At 53.9% G+C, this 19956-nt stretch overlaps 1 protein-coding gene across 3 annotated transcripts in view; it reads right to left on the bottom strand.

The window, feature by feature from the left end:
- The window catches only part of LOC118025165 (calcium/calmodulin-dependent protein kinase kinase 1), a 47330-nt gene that overhangs the window by 24610 nt on the left and 2764 nt on the right, over nt 1-19956 (bottom strand). Inside the window, exons 2-12 of one of the 3 annotated variants that reach the window (XM_035027495.1) lie at nt 13477-13624; nt 13105-13176; nt 12579-12648; nt 12245-12341; nt 11843-11923; nt 11431-11572; nt 9289-9416; nt 8783-8873; nt 8290-8355; nt 7839-7940; nt 6396-7726 (exon numbers count right to left, since the gene is read on the bottom strand). In XM_035027495.1, the coding sequence (XP_034883386.1) occupies nt 7661-7726; nt 7839-7940; nt 8290-8355; nt 8783-8873; nt 9289-9416; nt 11431-11572; nt 11843-11923; nt 12245-12341; nt 12579-12648; nt 13105-13176; nt 13477-13624 (1063 nt within the window). In that variant the 3' untranslated portion in view covers nt 6396-7660. Of the gene's footprint in view, nt 1-2601; nt 2728-6395; nt 7727-7838; nt 7941-8289; nt 8356-8782; nt 8874-9288; nt 9417-11430; nt 11573-11842; nt 11924-12244; nt 12342-12578; nt 12649-13104; nt 13177-13476; nt 13625-19956 lie in introns of those variants that run through there. The other 2 variants (XM_035027493.1, XM_035027494.1) reach the window with 2 other exon arrangements.

Raw genomic sequence — 19956 nt, 5'->3', positions numbered from 1 at the left:
CACTGAGGTGGGCTCTGTACCCAATTTGGCATGGCAACCCTCAGTGCATCTTCAGCACGTCTTGGCTGATGGTCTCCAGGCATCACCCTCTATCTCTGCCCCTCCTCATCTTCCACACCAGGTCTGTACCTCCAGCCCAATTCTTTCCAGCCAGCTGCCTCCTGCCCACCATGTTCCTGGGCAGCTCAGACCCACAGGGTTCCCATTCAACATAGCATTTCCCCCAAGACTGCCCTTCCTCCTCTGCCTGCTGCAGAGGTAAAAGTACCGTCATCCTCCCAGTTCTCCAGAAACCCGGGAGCCCATCTTCTCCCTTTCGCCCATCCTTGCTCCCCTAGCCCCACACTTACTCTCTACTCTGGCTGCATCACGCCACTCGCAGCTTCCCAAACTGCAGACTCTGTTCTGCTGCCAGAAGCCGTGTACAAGCTGTGCCTTCTGCCAGGGACACACCTCCCTCTATTTTGCTGCTGGAGGATAGCTCAGATGTCTCCTCCTCTGGGAGCCCTCCTTGATCTCCCCACTGCTGGGTGAGGCCACTAAGTTAGGACTTAGGCCTCTGCTTTTCTTTCCCACTGCTTCTGCCACACAGTCTCCCCACCTCCAGGCTCATACCCTGACCCCACCCCACACCCTCCTCCACACCAGTTGCTAGAGGGAGTATTTCTAACACGCAAATGTGGTCACAATTTTCCCACACCTGGCCTTCCAGGAACTTGGAATCTGGAGGACAGAAGAAGAGCAGACCTAGCCTCAGACAGGGAGCTCACAGGGTAGGGAGCAACCAGAGACACAGACTCCTGGGATGCAAATCCATGCAACAAACATCCCATAAGCACCTCCCATGTTAGGTGCTGGGAAATAAAACAGTGAAGCACAAAGACAAAGTCCCTGCTTCCAGGCAGTTTAATTTCTAGTAGGGGCAAGAAGCAATACACAAGAAAGGCAGTAATTAACAGATGATATATGTCAAGTGGTATGTGCTATGGAGAAAAATACAGTCATGTAAGGGGAATCAAGGGTAGGGGCTGGGGGGTACTATTTATAGTGTGGTCAGAAAGGCCTTTCTGTAGAATGTGAGTAGAAGCTGGAGGAAGTGAGGAGGCAGGCAGTGTGCACAGCTGGGAAGGGCACTGCAGCAGGGGAACCAGCACCTGCAAAGGCTGTGAGGCGGGATAGTGCTCACAGTCTGAGGAACAGCAAGCGGCTAATGTTGCTGGAGTGGGGTTCTGCGCGTGAGAGGTACCCGGGCGAGCAGAGTTACACCTGGATAAGAAGGCCCAGCCATTTGCTGTGCCTGGCCCAAGGGAAGGCTTCCTGGAGGAGGTGGTATGTAAGCTCTTTCATGACCACTGAGTAAGGATTTCAGAGGGGAGAGGATGGAAGTTCTCACTGTGCATGACAGACAGCCATTTTCAGCCTGGGACTCAGGGCTTGACTTTGGAGGGGTTTGTGGACAGAGACCAGGAGGCCTCAAAAACCAGAGGATGGTTCTGAGCAGGGCAATGACCCAGTTGGATGAGGTTTAAAATGATCCCCCTGCCCGCTGTGGGGACTGAGGGTGAGAGGCCAAGGAGGAGGCAAGGGTCCCCAGAGTCTGTGAGCCTAGGACATGGTCTGACACACAGTGGGTGCTCAATCTGTACCTGCTGCATGAAGGAGTGAGGGCTGTGTGGGGGCCAGTGCATCCTCAAGGACACGAGTGTTGTGATCCTCCTGATGCCCTGGCCCACCTGGCAGATACACAGCCCCATATGCACCCACAAAGGCACAGTCCTGGGACCTGGGGCATAACCTTTTCTACACACCTCTGCACCCTCCAGACACACACATACCCCCAGAGATGCGCACACCGACGTCGCACGCCGACGTCCATGTGATCGGCCCTCACACACCACTCCATCCAGTCATGCGCTCCCCTCAGACACACAGGCACACTCCTGTGTCCACGTGACACGCACACCCACCTCCAAACACCACACACAGGTCCCCGCGCACGTGTGCACTATTCGAGCCACCAATTCTGTGCCTGTTAGGCCCCTGAAGCCGCAGTGCCCGCTTCTTCCAACCCCTCCACCCCGGCCCCATCCAGGGGGACTACTGCGCAGCTAAAGCCACACGCCACATCTGTCCCATTCATCCAGAACCCCACCCCCCACCCCGCCTCTCCCCAGGTTTTGCAGGAAGACTCAGCGGAGAGCCGTGTAGGAGGAGCACTCCGCACTGATCCACACGTGGGTGCACAGGTCTGGGCCCACTCTGCAGAGACACGGCCTCCCACCCACGGCTGGGGCGGGGGTGGGTAGTGCGCCGGGTATGAACGCAGCCCCGCAGGCTAGAGCTGGGGAAGCGACGCAGATGGCGGAGTGCCCGCATAGATGCGGTCCAGGCTGCCGGCGCAGATAGAAGCGGGCTCCGGGAGGTACCTCGTAGATCCGGCCCCCCAAAAGGGGGGAGGATCCCCGCACCAATGCGGTCCCGGAGGCCCTCGTTAGACGCGGCCTCGTAGACCATCCCTCTTCCCTACAGGCTCCGAGCAGACGTTCAGGCGTTCGTCCCCTCCCGCTCCCCGCCCCAGGTCCCCTCCCCACCGACCCCTACCTCGGCGCCTGGCGACAGTCTCCGCGGCCGGCCGGGCGGGCGACCAGGCTCGCTCCCGAGGTTCGCGCCCCGCCCCACCCGCCTCTCCCCGGGCTGGGATCGCGGAGCTCAGACCGCCCGCGCCGCGGCTCCAGACAGCTCTCCCTCCCTCGCCGGCCGCTGCGCCCCGCCCGCGTTCATTGGTCGTGCTGCGCGGCCCGCGGCGCCGCCCAATCAGGGCCCGGGACTCCCGCCCGGCTCCCGGAGGGGAGGGGCCACGGCGGGCAGTGGCTCAGGAGGGGCCCCTCCCCCTGCGGCGGGGCTGGACCTCGTCACGCCCCCGACGCCCCAGTTAAGGCTACCTGGCCTCCCCCCAGATCCCTCCAAACCGCGGTCTGGGCCTTTTAGCCCGACCTGGAGAATCCAAGTGCTTAGTCCCCCAAACCCTTTGTCTCCTCCCATCTGGGCCTGGCTGGGGCAAGGGCGCACGGGTGGCGGGGGGGAGGGAGGGGGCGGTGCTGGAGATGCGCGGTGCCTACTAGGAGGGGGGCAAAGTGAGATCCGCGACTAGGATGAGGCAGGGGCTCAGTGCCAGGGAGAAAGGCCGTGAATGGTAGACTCGGGAGTTTAGGCTGCGGGGGGGGGGGGGGGGGGGGGGGGGGGGGGGGGGGGGGGGGGGGGGGGGGGGGGGGGGGGGGTTGGGGAAACACGAAGGGATTTATCACAGAGTGCTGGGGTGATAGTCGGATTCATGTTTGGGGAAGAGCTCTATGAAACAGGCGGCAGGAATGGCCTAGCTTGGACAGAGGTCAGGACGTCCTGACCTTTACGGTGGCAATTCCTGGGGACTCTGCCCATCCCCATACCTCTCCTCTGGATTGCTCACCAGCTCTTGGTTCAGTTATGCTAAGTTCATTTGTGAATCCTCTGGCACCTCACCCCACCACTTGCCCAAAACAGAGCTCCATATCACTCCCCCAAACCTGGCCTCTTGTGTCCCTGTCTCAGTCTGGAGCCAGAAAACTAGGAGTCACCCTAGCCCCAACGAGCCCCGCTCAGGCTGGCTCTTAAATATCACTGGAATCCATTCATTTCTCTCCAGCTCTCTACCTCTCTTTTAGCTCAGGCCACCATCTTTGTATACCTGGATTGCTGCAGCAGCCCCATCCCCATCCAGTCTCACTCCTCCTACTGGCCTTTCTCCACTTGGCCTCCAGAGCTATCTCTCAGAAACCTAAGTCTAACTAATTAGCTCCTGCTTAGGAATCTTCTGTGGCTCATCAGTATCCTGAGAATAGGTCCAAACAAGCCCTCCATGATCTCAGTCCCAACCACCTACCTGTCTCACCCCTTTCAGGGCTTGGTTCAATGTCCCTTCTGCCAGGAGTCCTTCCCTATGACCTCCTCACTGCTCAGCATGGGTTAGCAGCCCCTCCTAGGGATTTCCTTGTACTTAGGATCCGTTTACTTGCCTGTTCCCCCTCTGGACAGGGTCTGTGTCTAATTCACCCAACATACAGTCTGACACATCATGAGCATGTGGGTGCTCAAAAGATGTTTGTCTAGGGGCGCCTGGGTGGCTCAGTTGGTTAAGCGACTGCCTTCAGCTCAGGTCATGATCCTGGAGTCCCAGGATCGAGTCCTGCTTTGGGCTCCCTGCTCAGCAGGGGGTCTGCTTCTCCCTCTGCCCTCTTCCCTCTCGTGCTCTCTGTCTCTCATTCTCTCTCTCTCAAATAAATAAATAAAAATCTTAAAAAAACAAAAAAAAAGATGTTTGTCTAATGAATAATCAGATGTGGCACCCAGGTTGGATATGTGGGACTAGAGTTCAGGAAGGAGGGCTGGGCCAGAAAGACAGTTTTGGAAGTTGTCAGAAAAGACCCATAATTGTAAGTATAGCCATGGGAAAGGGTGAGATAACTCAGAGCAAATAAAGCAGAGGTCAAGGACAGAACACTCAAGTTTTTAAGGAGGAAAGATTTCTGCACCAAGTAGGATCAATTTTGACTCAGGTACCAGAAATCCCACATAAGAGCCTCAGAGAAGACAGACCAAGGCCAGTAGGTCAGCTCTGCTCCACAAAGACCTTCCAGATGTGGCTCTTTCCACTTACTGCTCCAGCAAACTATGACGCTTGTCCTCATGGTTCAGGGTGGTGGCTGAAGCTCTAGCCATCACATATGCATTCCAGGCAGTGGATGAAGACAAGGATGAAGAAGAGGGCAAAGAATCTGCACCAGCTCTCTTTTAAGGGAAGTTCCCAAAAGGTGTCACATGGTACTTCCACATATATCCCATTAGCTAAAACTTAGTCACATGACCAGCCCCAGCCGCAAGAGGAGGCAGGAAATGCAGTTTCTATGCTAGGCAGCCACATACCCAGCTAAGAACCAAGGGTTGCATCCTCGTAGACAGAAGAGGTACCCAGGGACACTAGCTGACTCCACCATTGAAAGGGAGGCTGGATGGAGAGACAGAGCGCTACTGGTATGTCAGGCTCTGTGCTAGGCACTTTACAGATCTTATCTTACCCCAACCTGAGGAGAGGCTATTATTGTCCCTGACTCACAGAGAAGCTTGGAGGGTTCAGCAACTTGCCTGAGGACATACAGTGACCCTTGGCAGAGCTGCGGTTGAAACCTGTCTTTTCCCTGTATACTGGTCTGGCTGGAAAATCAGGAGAGGGTGGGTCCTGGGAGCTGTTGGAAGGAAATCTTTCCACAAAAGAGGGCTTGGTCAACAGTGTCAGAGACTGACAGGCCAAGCAGGCTCTGGGCTGAAGGGTCTGCTTGGATTTGGCAGCAAGGACTGTTGGTAACCTTGACAAGGGCATTTAGGAGAAGTGGGGGTGGGGGCTGGAGGCCAATTGCAGAGGGTGGGATGCAGAGGGAAGTGTAGACGTGTAGGTCTTTCTGGAACGTTGGCAGTGAAGGTAGAGCAGGCAGAGCTGCAGAGGAACGAGGGCCGGGAGGAGGCAGAAGGGAGGAGCAGATGCAGGTACTGGAGAGGTAAGGTAGCCTCTGCCGGGAGGCCTCTGGGCTGGATAGAAGGGTTGGATATAAAGGAGGAATCCTCGGATCATTCAGGAGGGAAGGGGGCAGGAGGTGCAAAAGCAGGCAGGACTGGAGAACAAAAGGAGGGAAGAAGAGGGAGTTTCTGTCCTGTAAAATCCGAAGGATGGTTCTTAGCTGGAGAAGAGGGCAGAAAGTCAAGGGCCTGAAGGACAGAGAGGGGGCTGGCCTGTGCTGTCCGATATTGTTTCTTACTGCCACTAGCCATGTGTGGTGATTTAAATTAATTAAAAGTAAATAAAATTAAAAATTCAGTTCCTTGGTTACACTAGCCACATTTTAAGTATTTAGTGGCCACATGTGGTTAGTGAATACTATTTTGGGAAGCACAGATAGAGAATGTTTCCATCATTGCTATTGGACAGCACTGGTCTAGATAGAGTGTGGTGATGGGGGGTTCCCAGAGACCCTGCCTCGCCATAGGTCCAGACTGCAGGTCTTGCCCACTGCAGGGCCCCTGGAAAATCCTTCCACACTATGTCCATTCAAGACCTTCCTCCCCTCGTTGAGATTCCCTCAGGTCTCTCTCCTGGAGCAGCCAGCCCCGTTCTTATTCCTGCTTTCCTGAGGCCGCTCCGGAGAGTGTCTGCTGTCTGAGTTCCAGGCCTCTCAAAGCTGTGGGAGGGGTACATGGAGGACCAGAAAGAGCTCCAATGTTTGGGTACAGTGGCCCATGGACAGAGGTGAGCTGATCTCCAGCACTGACCCTGCTGGGCTCAGGGCCTAAGTGGCGACTCACCACTGTCTACCAAGAGATCCAGAGGATCTCAAAGATCTCTCAGCTCAGCCCCGCATTCCACAGATGGGGACACCTAGTTTCAGAGAGGGAAAAGTGGGGAAAAGTACAGAAGGCAGAAGTCTGTCCTCCTTCCTTTTATTGTACTCCACCCCTCCCTTCTCCCAGACCTTGTGTTCAGACAGAATTGGGCAGGCCTTAGGTGCTGAGGCTGGGCCACAAGCAGGGAGCCCAGGATTTGGCCAGGGCTCCAACCCAACCCAAGGTAGCTGAGTGAGGATTCATGGCTTGAAGGGACTGTCCTGGCCTGACGCACTTAGGGAGAAGCACGTCTCCATGGAAGTGTTGTGGCATGGACCATGTGTCTGTACTTGAGGGTGTAGGTACGTTCAGATGGTTGTGTTTGCAGGGCCCAAGCTGTTCAAAACCAGAGTGTGGATGGGAGGGGGGTACGCATGCAGATGAGTGTGGACATGGGGGTGTGTACGTGAGACTGTGACTTGCAGGTATACCACACACCTACGCAAAACCTGCAGCTGCCAGGTCAGGCAGGCCCAGACTAAATCTGATACCCAATCGGGAACGGTTCCTAAACTTCAGTCTTTGAAATGGCCTGGGGAGTTTGCCATCCTTGCATATCTGTGGCCAGCCCTAGAGATTCTGGTTCAGGAGATCTGAGGTAGACCCGGGTGCCTGCACTGTTGATAAGCTCCCTAGGAAAATCTGGGGCCAGTAAGAAACAGGGCTCAAGCAGAGCTGTCCAATAGAACTTGCTGCAATAGTCTATGTGGTCCAATATGGCAGCCATTAGGCACATGTCTCTATTTAGCAGTTGTAATGTGGCTAGTTTTAGAAACTGATTTTTTTATTTTATTCGGTTTAAATTAATATAAATTTAAATGGTCATCGTGGCTAGTGTCTGCCATATGGGAAAGCATGGATCTGGAGACACGAGGCAATGCGGTGCATGAGGGCCCAGAGAGAAGCACACAGCTCTGATGGAGGGGTGTGAGAGGATCCCTGCCCAGCCCCAGCCCCTCTAGACCAGGAGTGGCTGAGGCTGGTGCGAAGCTCCCTTTGGGGTTGTGGAGTTGGGGCCAGAGCCCAGACTTGCTCAGGTCTCTCCCAGTGTCCCCTCTGGGCTGCCGAGGCCTAGTGTCTTCCTGGCTAAGAGCGTAGAGAGCTCCTGCGGAGACCGTTCTGTCCTGGGCCCCCAGCAGGGCCCCTGCCTGAAGCCTCATGCTGTGTCCAGTCAAGAGGCAGGGGCTGAGGGTCAGGATGCCTTCATGTTCTCCCGCAGGCTCAGGGTGGAGCTGGTGGCTGCAGGGTCACGCTCACCCTGTGTAAGCAGGGCAGGGGATAAAAAGTCAGCTGCAGGAAAGCAGCTGGCCCCCCAACACAGACGTGCAGGCCTAAGGCCTCCGAAAGGCCCATGCAGGGAGTTCTCTTACCGCCCCTGGCCCCATGTGCTCCGCGTACTTGAACTTCTTCTGCTTATAGTAGTGCCTTTTGGGCAGGATATGGAGGAGCAACAGGTCACAGAGAACCGTGGCCTGAGGGCAGGGAAGGGTCAGAGAGAGCATGGGGATCTGGGGGCAGGGACAGAACCGTCCATATCCCACATCAGTCCTTTCTGGCTGGGGGGCCTGGCTCAAACCTGCTCTACCTAGACTTCAGGTTCTGGAAGTGGGGGATGAGGCATTGCAGGTCCCTCAGGAGATCAAGACCACCCCATCCCACCTCTGTCCTGCCCCAACCCTGGGCCTGTTTCTTTAGACATACGTGGGTCTGGGGTGGTGGGGTGGGCTCAGTAAGGATGAGGTAAGAGACTATGGCTGCCACTGAGATGTGGAAGGGGAGGGACTGACCTTAGTACAGTGACCCCATGACCCTAGCACTTACCACCCCAAAGATGCCAATCCCAGAGCCAATGGTCGTCATTGTGGGAATGATGTCAAACTTCCCAGCCTGGTGGCAGGGCCCAGGAAGAGAAGGATTAACAGTCAGAAGGAGCCAGGTGGAAAAGGCCTTCCTCAGAAACCCCAAGGCTAGACCCGGGGCAAGGAGCTCCCCCTTTCTACCCTCTACCCCCACCATTAGCTGGCCCCACAGCCTGCTCCCTACAGCTCTGGCTCTACACGGGGACCCAGCTGCTGGTTAGAAGCCCTGGGTTTTGACCTTGGCTCTGCTTCCCTGGACACAGGGAGGTAGTGGAGGAGGCGAGGTACCGGCTGGAAAGACCTGCCCTCACTGGGTACCGAGGCCCATCTGTTATTAGCAATAAAACTGCAGAATGAAGCCTAGTCAACTTCCTGTGGTCTATAGCCATGGACACCCAACGAGCACTCACAGGAACTAAGAATGTGTCTGGCTGTCCTTCATACTGGACACTCACCTTGCCATCCACGAGAATGTCAAAGCGAATCCCAAACACCTTAAAGAGGTGGCGGTGGTTGGTCCCGTTTTCCACGAAGTGCCTGGCAAACCTTGGGGAAAGGGTGAGGTTGCAGAAAAGGGTGATGGAGAACAGTTTTGGGTTCAGTGTTCTTGGAGTTCAGCAGGAGCCCTCAGAGGTCCATGAGGACGGTCCCATGCCCCCAACACCCCAGGCCCCCTTCCAGGAATGCTATCTTCAATCCTCACCCTAACTCCTGATGTCAGTGATTTCCCCCGCCAGTCCTGGCCAGGTGGGCCTCAAAGGGTGGGGGCTCAGGCTGCCAAGGTCTTGTTCCCTGCGGGCTCCCTGCTTGGCCAGACCCAGGAGAATGGGAGCTGCCCGCCTTCCTTCTGCTTTCTTCCTGGGGACACTTACTTGGCCTAAGAGGCTCTGGGAGTAGAAAACCCCTCAAGGGGTTCCGGGAGCCCAAGGAAGGGTGCACTGGTGGGGGTCCTGGCAGGCACCTGAAATTGAAGCCTGGAGACAGGTTTTTCTCCTCATACAGTCCATGGAACTCGTAGATGGGTTTGCAGTGCCGCACATGCCAGTCCAGGTCACAGTTCCAGTCGACGGTGATGCCAACCACCCCGCCCTGCGGGGACACAGGTGTTTAAAACCCAGGGCTTCAGGATCAAGAAACTCCTGTCTTAGGGGAAGAATGAAGGGGGGGAAATCGGAGGGGGAGACGAACCATGAGAGACGATGGACTCTGAAAAACAAACTGAGGGTTCTGGAGGGGAGGGGGGTGGGAGGATGGGTAGCCTGGTGATGGGTATTGAGGAGGGCACGTTCTGCATGGAGCACTGGGTGTTGTGCACAAACAATGAATCATGGAACACCACATCTAAAACTAATGATGTAATGTATGGGGATTAACATAACAATAAAAAAATTAAAAAAAAAAAAAGAAACTCCTGTCTTACCCTGGTGCCAGCAATCTCTTGAAGGGGGGAGCATTTTTTTGTTGGAGAAGAGACACTGAGAAGCTGCTGCAGGATGGGGTCCTGTCACCCTCTCTGGCCCCACCCCCCACCCATCACACTCCAACTTTCTGATGGTTTCTAGACTACACCAAGTTCTTTCTACCTCAGGGCCTTTGCACATACAGCTCCCCCCAGTTCCACAAAGCTGGCTCTTTCTTATCCTTTGGTCACTTTCCCTGAAAGGCCTTCCCTAATGACCACCTCCAGGCTAAAAACGTGTGCCTGTTCGTCCCTGTTTTCTCCTGGAACATTTGTCACTTTGAAATCATCTATTTATTTTGTGGGATTACTAACCCATCTCCTCTAAGACTATAAACTCCGTGAGGGTGGGGCTGTCTGTCTCATTTATCACTGACTCCTGAGTTCCTAGTGAAAGTCACAGTGTGGAAGGCAAGGAAATAGTGTTGCATTAAAGAATGAGTCTGTAAAGACCTGGGCTAGGAAGAGAAAACTTGAGAAAGTGAAGCTCCTCTGATCAAGGTGAGGACCAGGGACAGGTGGGGGTAGGCTGAGCAACAGGAGAGTTGGGAAGTGGTCAGAGCGTGTGTGGAGCTGGGCAACTAGGCAGGAAGTAGGTATGCAAGTGTCTGTGAATGATGGTGAGGGTGAAAGTTCCTAGTGCAGGTGGCAGGGAGGTTTTAGGAACAGGGAAGTCTAACATTCAGCTTTCTGGTTGTGTGTGTTGCTACAGGGCAAACTCCCTCCAGGGTTTGGCAAACTGAGGCCCGAGGGCCGAACTTGTTTTCGTATTTTCCGCGGCTGCTTTTCCCTATAGCAGCTGACTTGAATGGTTGGAACAGAGTCCATATGGCCTGCAAAGATGAAAATACTTAATCTCTGGCCCTTTAAAGAAAAACTTTAAAACTTGCTGATCCCTGTTCTAGATAAATGTGTTGTGAGCACGTTTTGTGTGTATGTGTGATATCACAGAGAAGAAGCTGATTTCCATCCCTAAACAGGCAAGTGTAGGAGAAGGCTGAGAATGATCATGTGGGAACATGGACACAGGGTCACCGCGTGCCAGGCAGTAATGAAGTGCCATCCCGTGCATGAACTCACTTGATCCTTAGGACAACCCCACGAGCTTGGTACTATTATTGTCCCCACTATGTAGGCGCAAAAGCTCAGACACACTGAAAGTAAGAGACTAGTGTGAGGTCGCATTGCTCATTGGGGCAGAGCCAGGATTCGAACCCAGTCAGACAGGTTTGTGCTCCTTACAAGGTACTGCTTCTCTTAGAACCCCAGGTGACTGGACAAATCCCAGATTCTGGAATTCTCAGGATTCCTGAGCAGGGCACAGGACTTCTCGGGGCCATAGGGCATGGAATTCAAGCTGCTTTTATCCAATATTTAAAAAACAGTGTGACCTCAGCAAACATCCAGGTGAAAATGTCTGCCCATGTCCATTCATTCTGGGCACCTGCTCTGTGTCAGGTCCATACCAGGCCCTGCTGAGGACTCAGGCCTGAGCTTCAGGAGCCCTCAGCATTAGGGAATAAATCCATATATATACTCAGCCCATACCAGAGAGGCTTGAGGGGGGCGTTATCTGGGATTGAAAAGCCTTCTTTGACCTGCTGGTTCCAGGACCCAGCCCTCCTCATTTGCCTGGCACCATACCTTCTCAGCCAGGGTGCTAAAATTCTGTCCTGACTCTTGGACCACATAGCCCAGCTTGAACACAGGGCACAGCGGGTGCAAGATCTTGTGATAGAGGCAGGTCCTCATGTAGGCCGCATCCACCTCTTCCACCAGGTTGCGCCTACATGGGGGTGGAGGGCACAGGTGGCAGCAGAAGGCCAGCTGGGAGGGTGCCCACCACACCCCAAAGCTATGGGGATCCCTCAGAAGCTCCATAAACCCCCCTTCCACAGCCCTTGGAGACTAAAGGCAGCCCACCCCAGGAGCCCAGCTCAGGCTTCTGCCTCCAAAGTGAAATCAGCAGGAATGGAAGGTGACAGAGACAGTTGAGACCAGCTAGAGCAGCCTTCGGGGGGGGGGTCCTGCATTTCTGCCCCCTTTTCCCACAAACCTGTTGACCTTGAAGCGTGGAAAGCTGATGCTGTTCTTGATGAAGAGAGTGAAGTTCTCGGCCTCTTGGAGAAGGGCAGGACTGGAGGAGACTGTACTCACTTACCGTCCCCTCCTCAGGTGTCCCCCATGTGCCCAGCAGCGTTTGTCATGGGTGTGGGGGTGTGAGAACCTATGGGATCTTCCTGTGGCCCTGGTAGGGGGGTGGGATGGGTGTGCTGTGATGATGGACTCTTGGGCCCCTTAACCAGGGGCCAGGGGATCATTGGCTTGGGCCATACAGATGGCGTAAGGGTGGGGTTGGAAGAAGGGAGGACAGATCCTTTCCAGAACATGGATCCAGATGCCCCTTTGTCTGGGCTGGGGAACCTGCTCCCGGCTCCCTGGATGGATAAAGCGTTACCGTGGGACATTGTCATCCACCTCCACAGGACACCAGCCAAAGATCTCACATGTCTGCACAGTGTCGTTGAAGGCCACACACTTGCCTGTGCGGATGCCTGGAGCAAGGGAGGAGCCCGTGGGTGCCCACTCCAAGCTGGGGATAGAGAAGAGGCCCCACATCCCCAAGAGCCCCCAGTGATGGGACACCCAAGAGCAGAAGCCTGAGGACAGAAATGTGGCTGGGTCTGGGACAGGGCAGGCCAAGGCTAGGATGGCAGGAAGGACTTCCTGGTGGAAGAAGCCTGGAGCTGAACTAGGGCTGTGCGGGGGGGATGGGAGGAGGCCGACCTTACCTTGAGCCTTCCTTTCTGCCTTCCCTGGAGTGCAGCCACGGTCATCTGTGCATGTACCCCCTTCTGGGTGCTGGGGGAAGGGAGAGCAGCTGATTCCACGCCCCTTGGGTAGTGTCCTAAGGAGAGCCCCTCCCACCCCCAGGGCCCTAGGGAAGTCGTGAGGCAGTCTTAGACAGCTTTGGGGTGACCTTTGCTTACGGCTTCCTTCCCCCAGTCCCCTCCCAGGACCCCTCTGGGCTCATGCCCAGCTGTGCTCTTGCCAGGGTCACCAGGCAGGGAGCAGAGACGTTAGGGCTTGGGGGTTGGGTGAGCACCGAAGCTCAGCATCTTGCTTGACACACAGCTGGGAGGGAAACCTCAGCACGGCCAAGAGCAGACTGTTACTTTGTGTGAATCTGTGCGTAAGATTCCCCCATTGTTTCCCCTTGAGGAAGCCTATCTTCAATGCCCAAGGGGACTTCCTCTTCCATTTCTTTTCCCTTGTGGATCCAGGAAGTGGGGAGAGGGGATGGGTAGCAGTCCTCACCTCTGCACAGTAGCCTTGAGCCTGGTAGGGGGTCACAATGAAATTGGTCATGATCACGAAGGAGTTGTCCCCCTGGAGATGAGGAGTAGGGGAGGGCAGGGCAGGGTTCTGAGTTGGGAGAACAGCCCCGAGAACACAAGCACTGCCCCAACAAGCCCCCAGAATCCACGTGACACCCAGCAGCCTCCATACCCCACGATGTCAGAATGGGATGATATTACAACCTGCTTTTGCCCCTCATTCACAGTTAGGGAAGCTGAAGCCCAGGGGGAGATAGGAGCTGGACCAGTCCAATAGGGAGATTGGACAGAGCCCAGACCCCACTCTGAGCCAGGCCCTGTGGGTAGAAGGTGTACCCCTGAGTCAGCTCACCTGGGCTGGGAAGACGTAGTCAGCTACATCCCAGACCTGCGGGCCCAGGTCTGGGAGCTGTGTCACGGCCAGACCCTTGAGTTTCACAGACACGCTGCTGATGAGGCCACTTGAGGTCTGATAGCCCTTCTCGTAGACAAACACCCACCTGTGGGGTGTTTTGGGGGTTAAAGGAGTCAGAACTGGGCCAGGCCATTCAAAGATGGCATGAGGCTATGTCGGCTGCTGCCCTTTCTGGCACCAGCCAGACATGTCAAATACTTTCCCTTCCCCTCTCCAGATGCATCATGCTCCTAATGCTACATCTTGGGCGGGGGCAGGGGAGCCTCACCAGCTTCCCGGAGCTGGCCTGTACCTGAAGTCCCACCCTTCTTTTTACTAGGAAAATACTAATTCCCAGAGAGGAGATCCACTGAAGGACTCTTTCAGATCCTTTTCCAAGAGCAGGATTTGCTGGGGCCTGGAGGCCAAGCTTCTTGGACCATAATCTTCATGCTCAGAGCGCTCCTTCCTTCCTGAGGTTCTTCCACTGAGAACTAGCAGAACATGATGGCTGAGAACCTGGCCTTTGGTGCCCAAGAGGATGGATTGGAATCCCAGCTACACTAAGCTATTCAGTCCTCTCTGCTTCAGTTTCCTCATCTGTAAAATGAGAATAACAATAATAGCACTAATTGTACTCGCTGTGACTTACTGCATGTTCATCACTTAGAAGGGGGACTGGCATGCAGTAAGCACTACATAGATATTAGCTATGATTATCTCCGCCATGCTGGGAGCTCCTGGCAAGGGGACTGGAAGGGAAACAGAGGGGGCAGTGGCCCTCTGAAGGGCTTGTATTATGTGGCCCCAGTTGAGGCCCTTGTGGAGTGACTCAGGCTGGAGGCCTCTCAGCTTTCTTGGGAAATCCTGGCCTTTCCTTCCTAGCATGAAGAACCCCTGTTCCTTTGAGTTCTCCACTTTCTGTCTGGGAGGGTCAGTGAAATTGACCCCCTTCCAAGCCTTGGGTGTAGGGAGGGTGGGGCACATGACCAAGGCTTGCCAATCAATGTTCCATTGCCCTAGCAACAGTGATAGGTCTAAAGATGGACACACAACCTGGGGAGTTTCAGCAAGGAGGCTAGGATTTTTCTGGGCATTACCGGGAAAGAGACATCCCTTCTGTTAGATAGCTAAGGAAGGTAGCTATAAAACCAAAACTATGGTTAGTCATCTTGCGACCTCACAGAGAGTAAGTCTGAGAATGAAGCCAATTTAGAGGAAAGTTAGGTAAGGAGATGGAAGAGGGCAGCCTCCTGACAATGGTTGAGCACCTGGATCTAGCCATGCCTGAAGCATGTTAAAAAAATCTACTTCTGGGGGCGCCTGGGTGGCTCAGTTGGTTGAGCGACTGCCTTCGGCTCAGGTCATGATCCTGGAGTCCCGGGATCGAGTCCCGCATCGGGCTCCCTGCTTGGCAGGGAGTCTGCTTCGTCCTCTGACCCTATCCCCTCTCATGTGTTCTCTGTCTCTCATTCTCTCTCTCTCAAATAAATAAATAAAATCTTTAAAAAAAAAAATCTACTTCTGGACTTTTCTGTTACATGAGCTAATAAATTCCCTTTCTTCCCCCGCCCCTCCTTTTTTTCCCCCTTTCTGTATTTAAGCCAGTTTGGGTTTCGTTTCTGTTGCTTACAACTGAGAGTCCTGGGTATAGTCCATTTCCTTCAGGAAAGACTGCATGGAGAGTCAGTGTAACTCTGTGTTTGAGTGTGTGTGTCCACTTGTGGTACCCATCAGAGTGTGTAGCTGTGTATCTCTGGGGGAAATCTGTGAGCTCACCTGTGGCTCTGTCTGACTGGCCAAGCAGAGCTCGAAGTCCCTCTCCTGTGTCCCAGAGCTCAGGACTCACCGCAATTCTCCGCGCATCTGTCCCAGAGTCAGTGCTAGCTCTCTGGGGGCGGTCTCCCTACCCCAGGCCCCAGGAAGTCAGCCCACCCAGGTCTTCCTCTCCCCTCCCATGGTCCCCACTTCATCTTCCCCAGGCCCCCCCCTCAGCCTGGCCCAGGAGGAGCCCCCTCCCAAGCCTAAGCATGGTCACTGCTGCCCCCTGCAGGTCCCAGATGGCACTAGGCAGGACATGTCAAAAGCTCCAGTCCTTGCACTCCCAGCCTTTATCAGGGGGACTGGGAGTATCACCTACCCGTGCCCTCCTCAGCCTCCTTCCTCCAGGGAGGATCCTGACTCCATGCCCAAGCTCAGAGGAGCTTTTGGGGGTGATGGGGAGCTGCTCCATGTTCTGAACCCCTCCACATAGTGGAGTGGCCAAGAGTGTGGCCCCCAAAGGGTAACAGAAGCCAGGATTCAGGTATCAGCACAGCCACCCACCAGCTGTGTGACTTCAGCCTCACCTCTGAGTGCTGGCTTTCTCAGTAAAACAGATGTGATGGCACTTACCTCAAAAACACTGCTGTTCATTCAACAAATAGGAGCAAGTCCCCGCCCCCCCCCCCCCCCCCCCCCCCCGTACTGAACTGTGGGCTGGGCCCCAGGAAGAAAGCAGGTCTAGGTGACTAGGGGATTCCCCATGCGTTCTCATTAAGGAAATTAGCATGCAGTAGGCGCATAATAAATAATCCTCTGATTTTCACTGTCTTGTGTCAGTAATTCCTCTTTATATGTCCAACTGCCCCCATCGCCCTGGCTTCTATCCCCAGCCCAGGCAGAACCTCATGTAAGCTGTCACAGATACATCATGTCCCCAGATTTTTATCTCCACTTCTGTACTCTCCCTGGAGATCTAATTCCACACATTCATTTAGCGATTCAACAAACATTTATTGATTGAGCCCTTATTACGTGCCAAGCAGTGTTCTAGGCACTAAAAATACAGGAGTGAACAAAGCCAACCAAAATTCTGCACTCAAGAATCTTACATACATGTCTATATGACCCAGCACTTTGTGACACCCATTCCTTCTCCTTCCCCTGGTCCCTCGTCCCAGACATCACACAGGTACCTCAAACTCAACCCAAACCCTTGCAAAACAACCTGGCAATTCCTCAAAAGGTTAAATACGGACTTACCACTTGACTCAGCAATTCCACTCCTAGTTATATACCCAACAGAACTGAAAATATGCCCTCACAAAAACTTGTACACGAGTGTTCACAGCAACATTATACATAAGAAGCAAAAGTGGAAACAACCCAAATGACTATCAACCATGAATGGGTAAATCAAATGTGACATATCCATACAGTGAAATAGTATTCAGCCATAAAAAGGAATGAACGGCTGATACATGTTATAACCAACACAGATGAACCTTTCGAATATTATGCTAAGTGAAAGAAGCCAGGCACAAAAGGCCGCATATGATTTTATTTCTATGAAATGTCCAGAGTAGGCAAAGTAGGCTGTAGAGAGAAAGAATGGGGGGTTATTGCTAAGGAGTACAGAGTTTCGTCCTGGAGTAGTGAACGTGTTGTAGACTAGATAGTGGTGATGGTGGCACAACTTTGTGATTATACGAAAAACCACTGAATTGTACGTTCTCAAAGGGTGAATGTTACGGCATTTGACTAATATCTCAAAACAAAAATTCAGTGGGACCAACTGAATGCCTCATGTCCCCCACAGAACTTGCCCCTTTGTGCCCTCATCTTAGAGGGTGGCACCATACCTACCCCATCCTCCTCAAAGCCTGGGCATCATCTTCATACCCTCATTCTCCATTATGCGCACGTCCTTTGGGTCCCTCTGTCCTCCTGGCATTCCTCTAAGGACCCAAAGGGATTTTGCTGGGGGAGGCTGAGATGTGAGAGGAGCCGGGACAGACACCAGGGGAACCCCGGCATGGGGATGGCACGACGTGTTGTGGCTGGTGGGGGCACAAGGTACAACCACGGGCAGGAGCAGAGCAGGCCAGGTGGATGCTATAGAGCACAGCAGCCTCAGGGAGGGCAAGACCAGACTCCAAGCCCGGGAGGGACTGAGTTTAGAGCTGGGGCCCGCGCTGAGTGTTTAGAGGTTAAGCTACATGTTGTCTGCAGATCAGTTAGGCTGACGATTTGTGTTTAAAAATTTTTTTAATGAGTCACCAACCTCTAAATATCCAGAGGTTCCTTTGCTTAAAAATTCCAATTTCTCACTGCTCTTGAGAAGTCAAAAACTTGGGCTGTGCTGGGCCCATGGCCTGCCGCAGTGATGACCAAAAACCAAGCAGTGGGCACCCCCTCCACACACATCTCCCTGGTGTGGGGCCCACCAGGATGACTACTCCTGTCTTCCATGCTCACTGCTTCTGCCTTGGCATGGCCTCCTCCTCTGTTCTTATCACTGCTGCCTCTTCACAGTGCCCTGCCTCTGGCCTCCACCCCCACCCCATCCCCTGCCTACCCTGGGCCTTCCCCTGCTAGACATCCTTCTATGGCTCCCCACGACCTATAGGAGAAAGCCCATGTTGCCCAGCCTGGCATTCAGAGGCCTGAATCGGTGGCTGTGCTCACCCCTCCACTTCCTTTCCCCTGGGTCCTTTCATGCTCCACAGCCTAACCTTAGTGACTCTTTTGCTGTTTCTTTCCTGCCCCAGGGCCTTTGATCATACTCTGCTTTCCAGCAGGAGTGCTTGGACCAGGTAGGCACACAACGAGACTCTACCAACCATGGTTTTTCATTTTCTTGGCCACAACAGTTGGTTTTGCGGTAGGCACTTGACATGACCCCTGCCAGTAAGAGTTGGATCTGGGACTTTTGCTGGAACTCTGGAAAAGGAGACAGTCTTATGCCCTAGTGATGGCTAAGCTGGTGAGATGTCAGGCTGGAGCTGCTGGTGGCCGTTTTGCCACTATGAGGACAGAGAGAGTCTGCCTAAGAATGAAGCCCAGAGGATAGCAGAGCTGGGAAGAGGAGAAAATCCTGGCTAGCTTCTTTGGAGAACCCAAATGGGACCAACCTGAACTCCCCATCTCCCTGTAGAACTTGTTCTTCCCGTACCCTCCTCGTGGGGGATCCAGCTTCCATGAAGCCTGCATTGATTTTTTTTTTTTTTTTCCAGTTACATAAACCACTCAATAGCCCCACTCTTCTCTAGGAATCAAAGGAGTCCTGGTTAACTCATCCTCCACTCCTTACTTTTCCTTTGCTCACCCTGTACCCCACCTCTGTCCTATGGCTCCCAGCACAGCAAAAGGCACAGAGAAGATGCTGTAGAAATGTCCCTGGATGCATTTTCCCCAGCAAAAATTTGTGTCTATCCTTATGCCTGATTGGTATGTTCCAGGATCCATTTGAAAATCTCAGAAGCAAGTGAACTTCTCAAGAGCTCTGTGTGAGGTAGATGGCGTGGGGGGGGGGGGGGGGACACGCAAAGGGAAAGCCAAGAGCAGGCTTGCCTGGCTTATAGCCCCTAGGCTTTTTTGCTCAAGGCTGGTTCCACCACTCTTTCATCTCTTCCAGGAAGCCTTCCCAGGCTCCACTTACCAAGCAGCATTCACAGATCTCACTGGGACCCTCTTGTGTACCACAGCCAAACCTCTGTCCTCTCCAAACCAGAGCCTCCAGGCAGGGACATATCCCAGTACACTCCTTGTTTGGGCCTGCTAGGTCATGGATGACAGCCCACTGCCTGTGTACTGAGTTACAGAGAGCTCATCACCTCCCAGGAGACAGTTCTAACTGCAAATTAACCATTTTAATTTAAGACAAAAAGAGTGAGATCTTAGCTCAGCCCACCAGGGCCTCAGACCCACTTGCTCAATCCATTTGCCATGGACTTCTCAGAAGAGTGTGGCTGATAGAGAACACAACCTCAGTTTGCCTTCTCAGAGTCTGTTTGGGTTTTCAACATCTCAGCCTCTCTGCCTCTGTCTTAGTAATTCACCATCTCTCAGCCTCAGGACCGCTCTCTTCATCTGAGTGGCTGCGCTCCAACGTCCCTCTGTCTGGTTCTGTCTTTGTGTCTGCCCATCCCCCATTTGGTTGTGCCTCTGTCTCTGGAATGTGGGAGTCTGGCTCTTCTCCCGTGGTCCCCTTTGTGCCCTGCAGCACCCACAGGAGCAGACATTCAGACAGACAGGGGCCTTGGGAAGAGGGCTAATTCAAGAAAGGCGTCCCTCAGGAAACAAGCTGAGGGTTGCTGGAGTGGGGGGTGGGGTGGGAGGGATGGGGGGACTGGGTGATGGACACTGGGGAGGGTGTGTGCTCTGGCAAGCGCTGTGAATTGTGCAAGACTGTTGAATCTCAGATCTGTACCTCTGAAACAAATAATGCAATCTATGTTAAGAAAAAAAAAAAAGAAGAAGAATGTAGCGGGAGGGGAAGAATGAAGGGGGGAAATCGGAGGGGTAGATGAACCATGAGAGACGATGGACTCTGAAAAACAAACTGAGGGTTCTAGAGGGGAGGGGGGTGGGAGGATGGGTTAGCCTGGTAATGGGTATTGAGGAGGGCCCGTTCTGCATGGAGCACTGGGTGTTGTGCACAAACAATGAATCATG

This window comes from Mirounga leonina, unplaced genomic scaffold (assembly GCF_011800145.1).
Source record: "Mirounga leonina isolate KUSES-001 unplaced genomic scaffold, KU_Mleo_1.0 Mir_200, whole genome shotgun sequence".
NCBI classification, from domain to species: domain Eukaryota; kingdom Metazoa; phylum Chordata; class Mammalia; order Carnivora; family Phocidae; genus Mirounga; species Mirounga leonina.
This window is presented reverse-complemented; position numbering and strand designations above follow the sequence as displayed.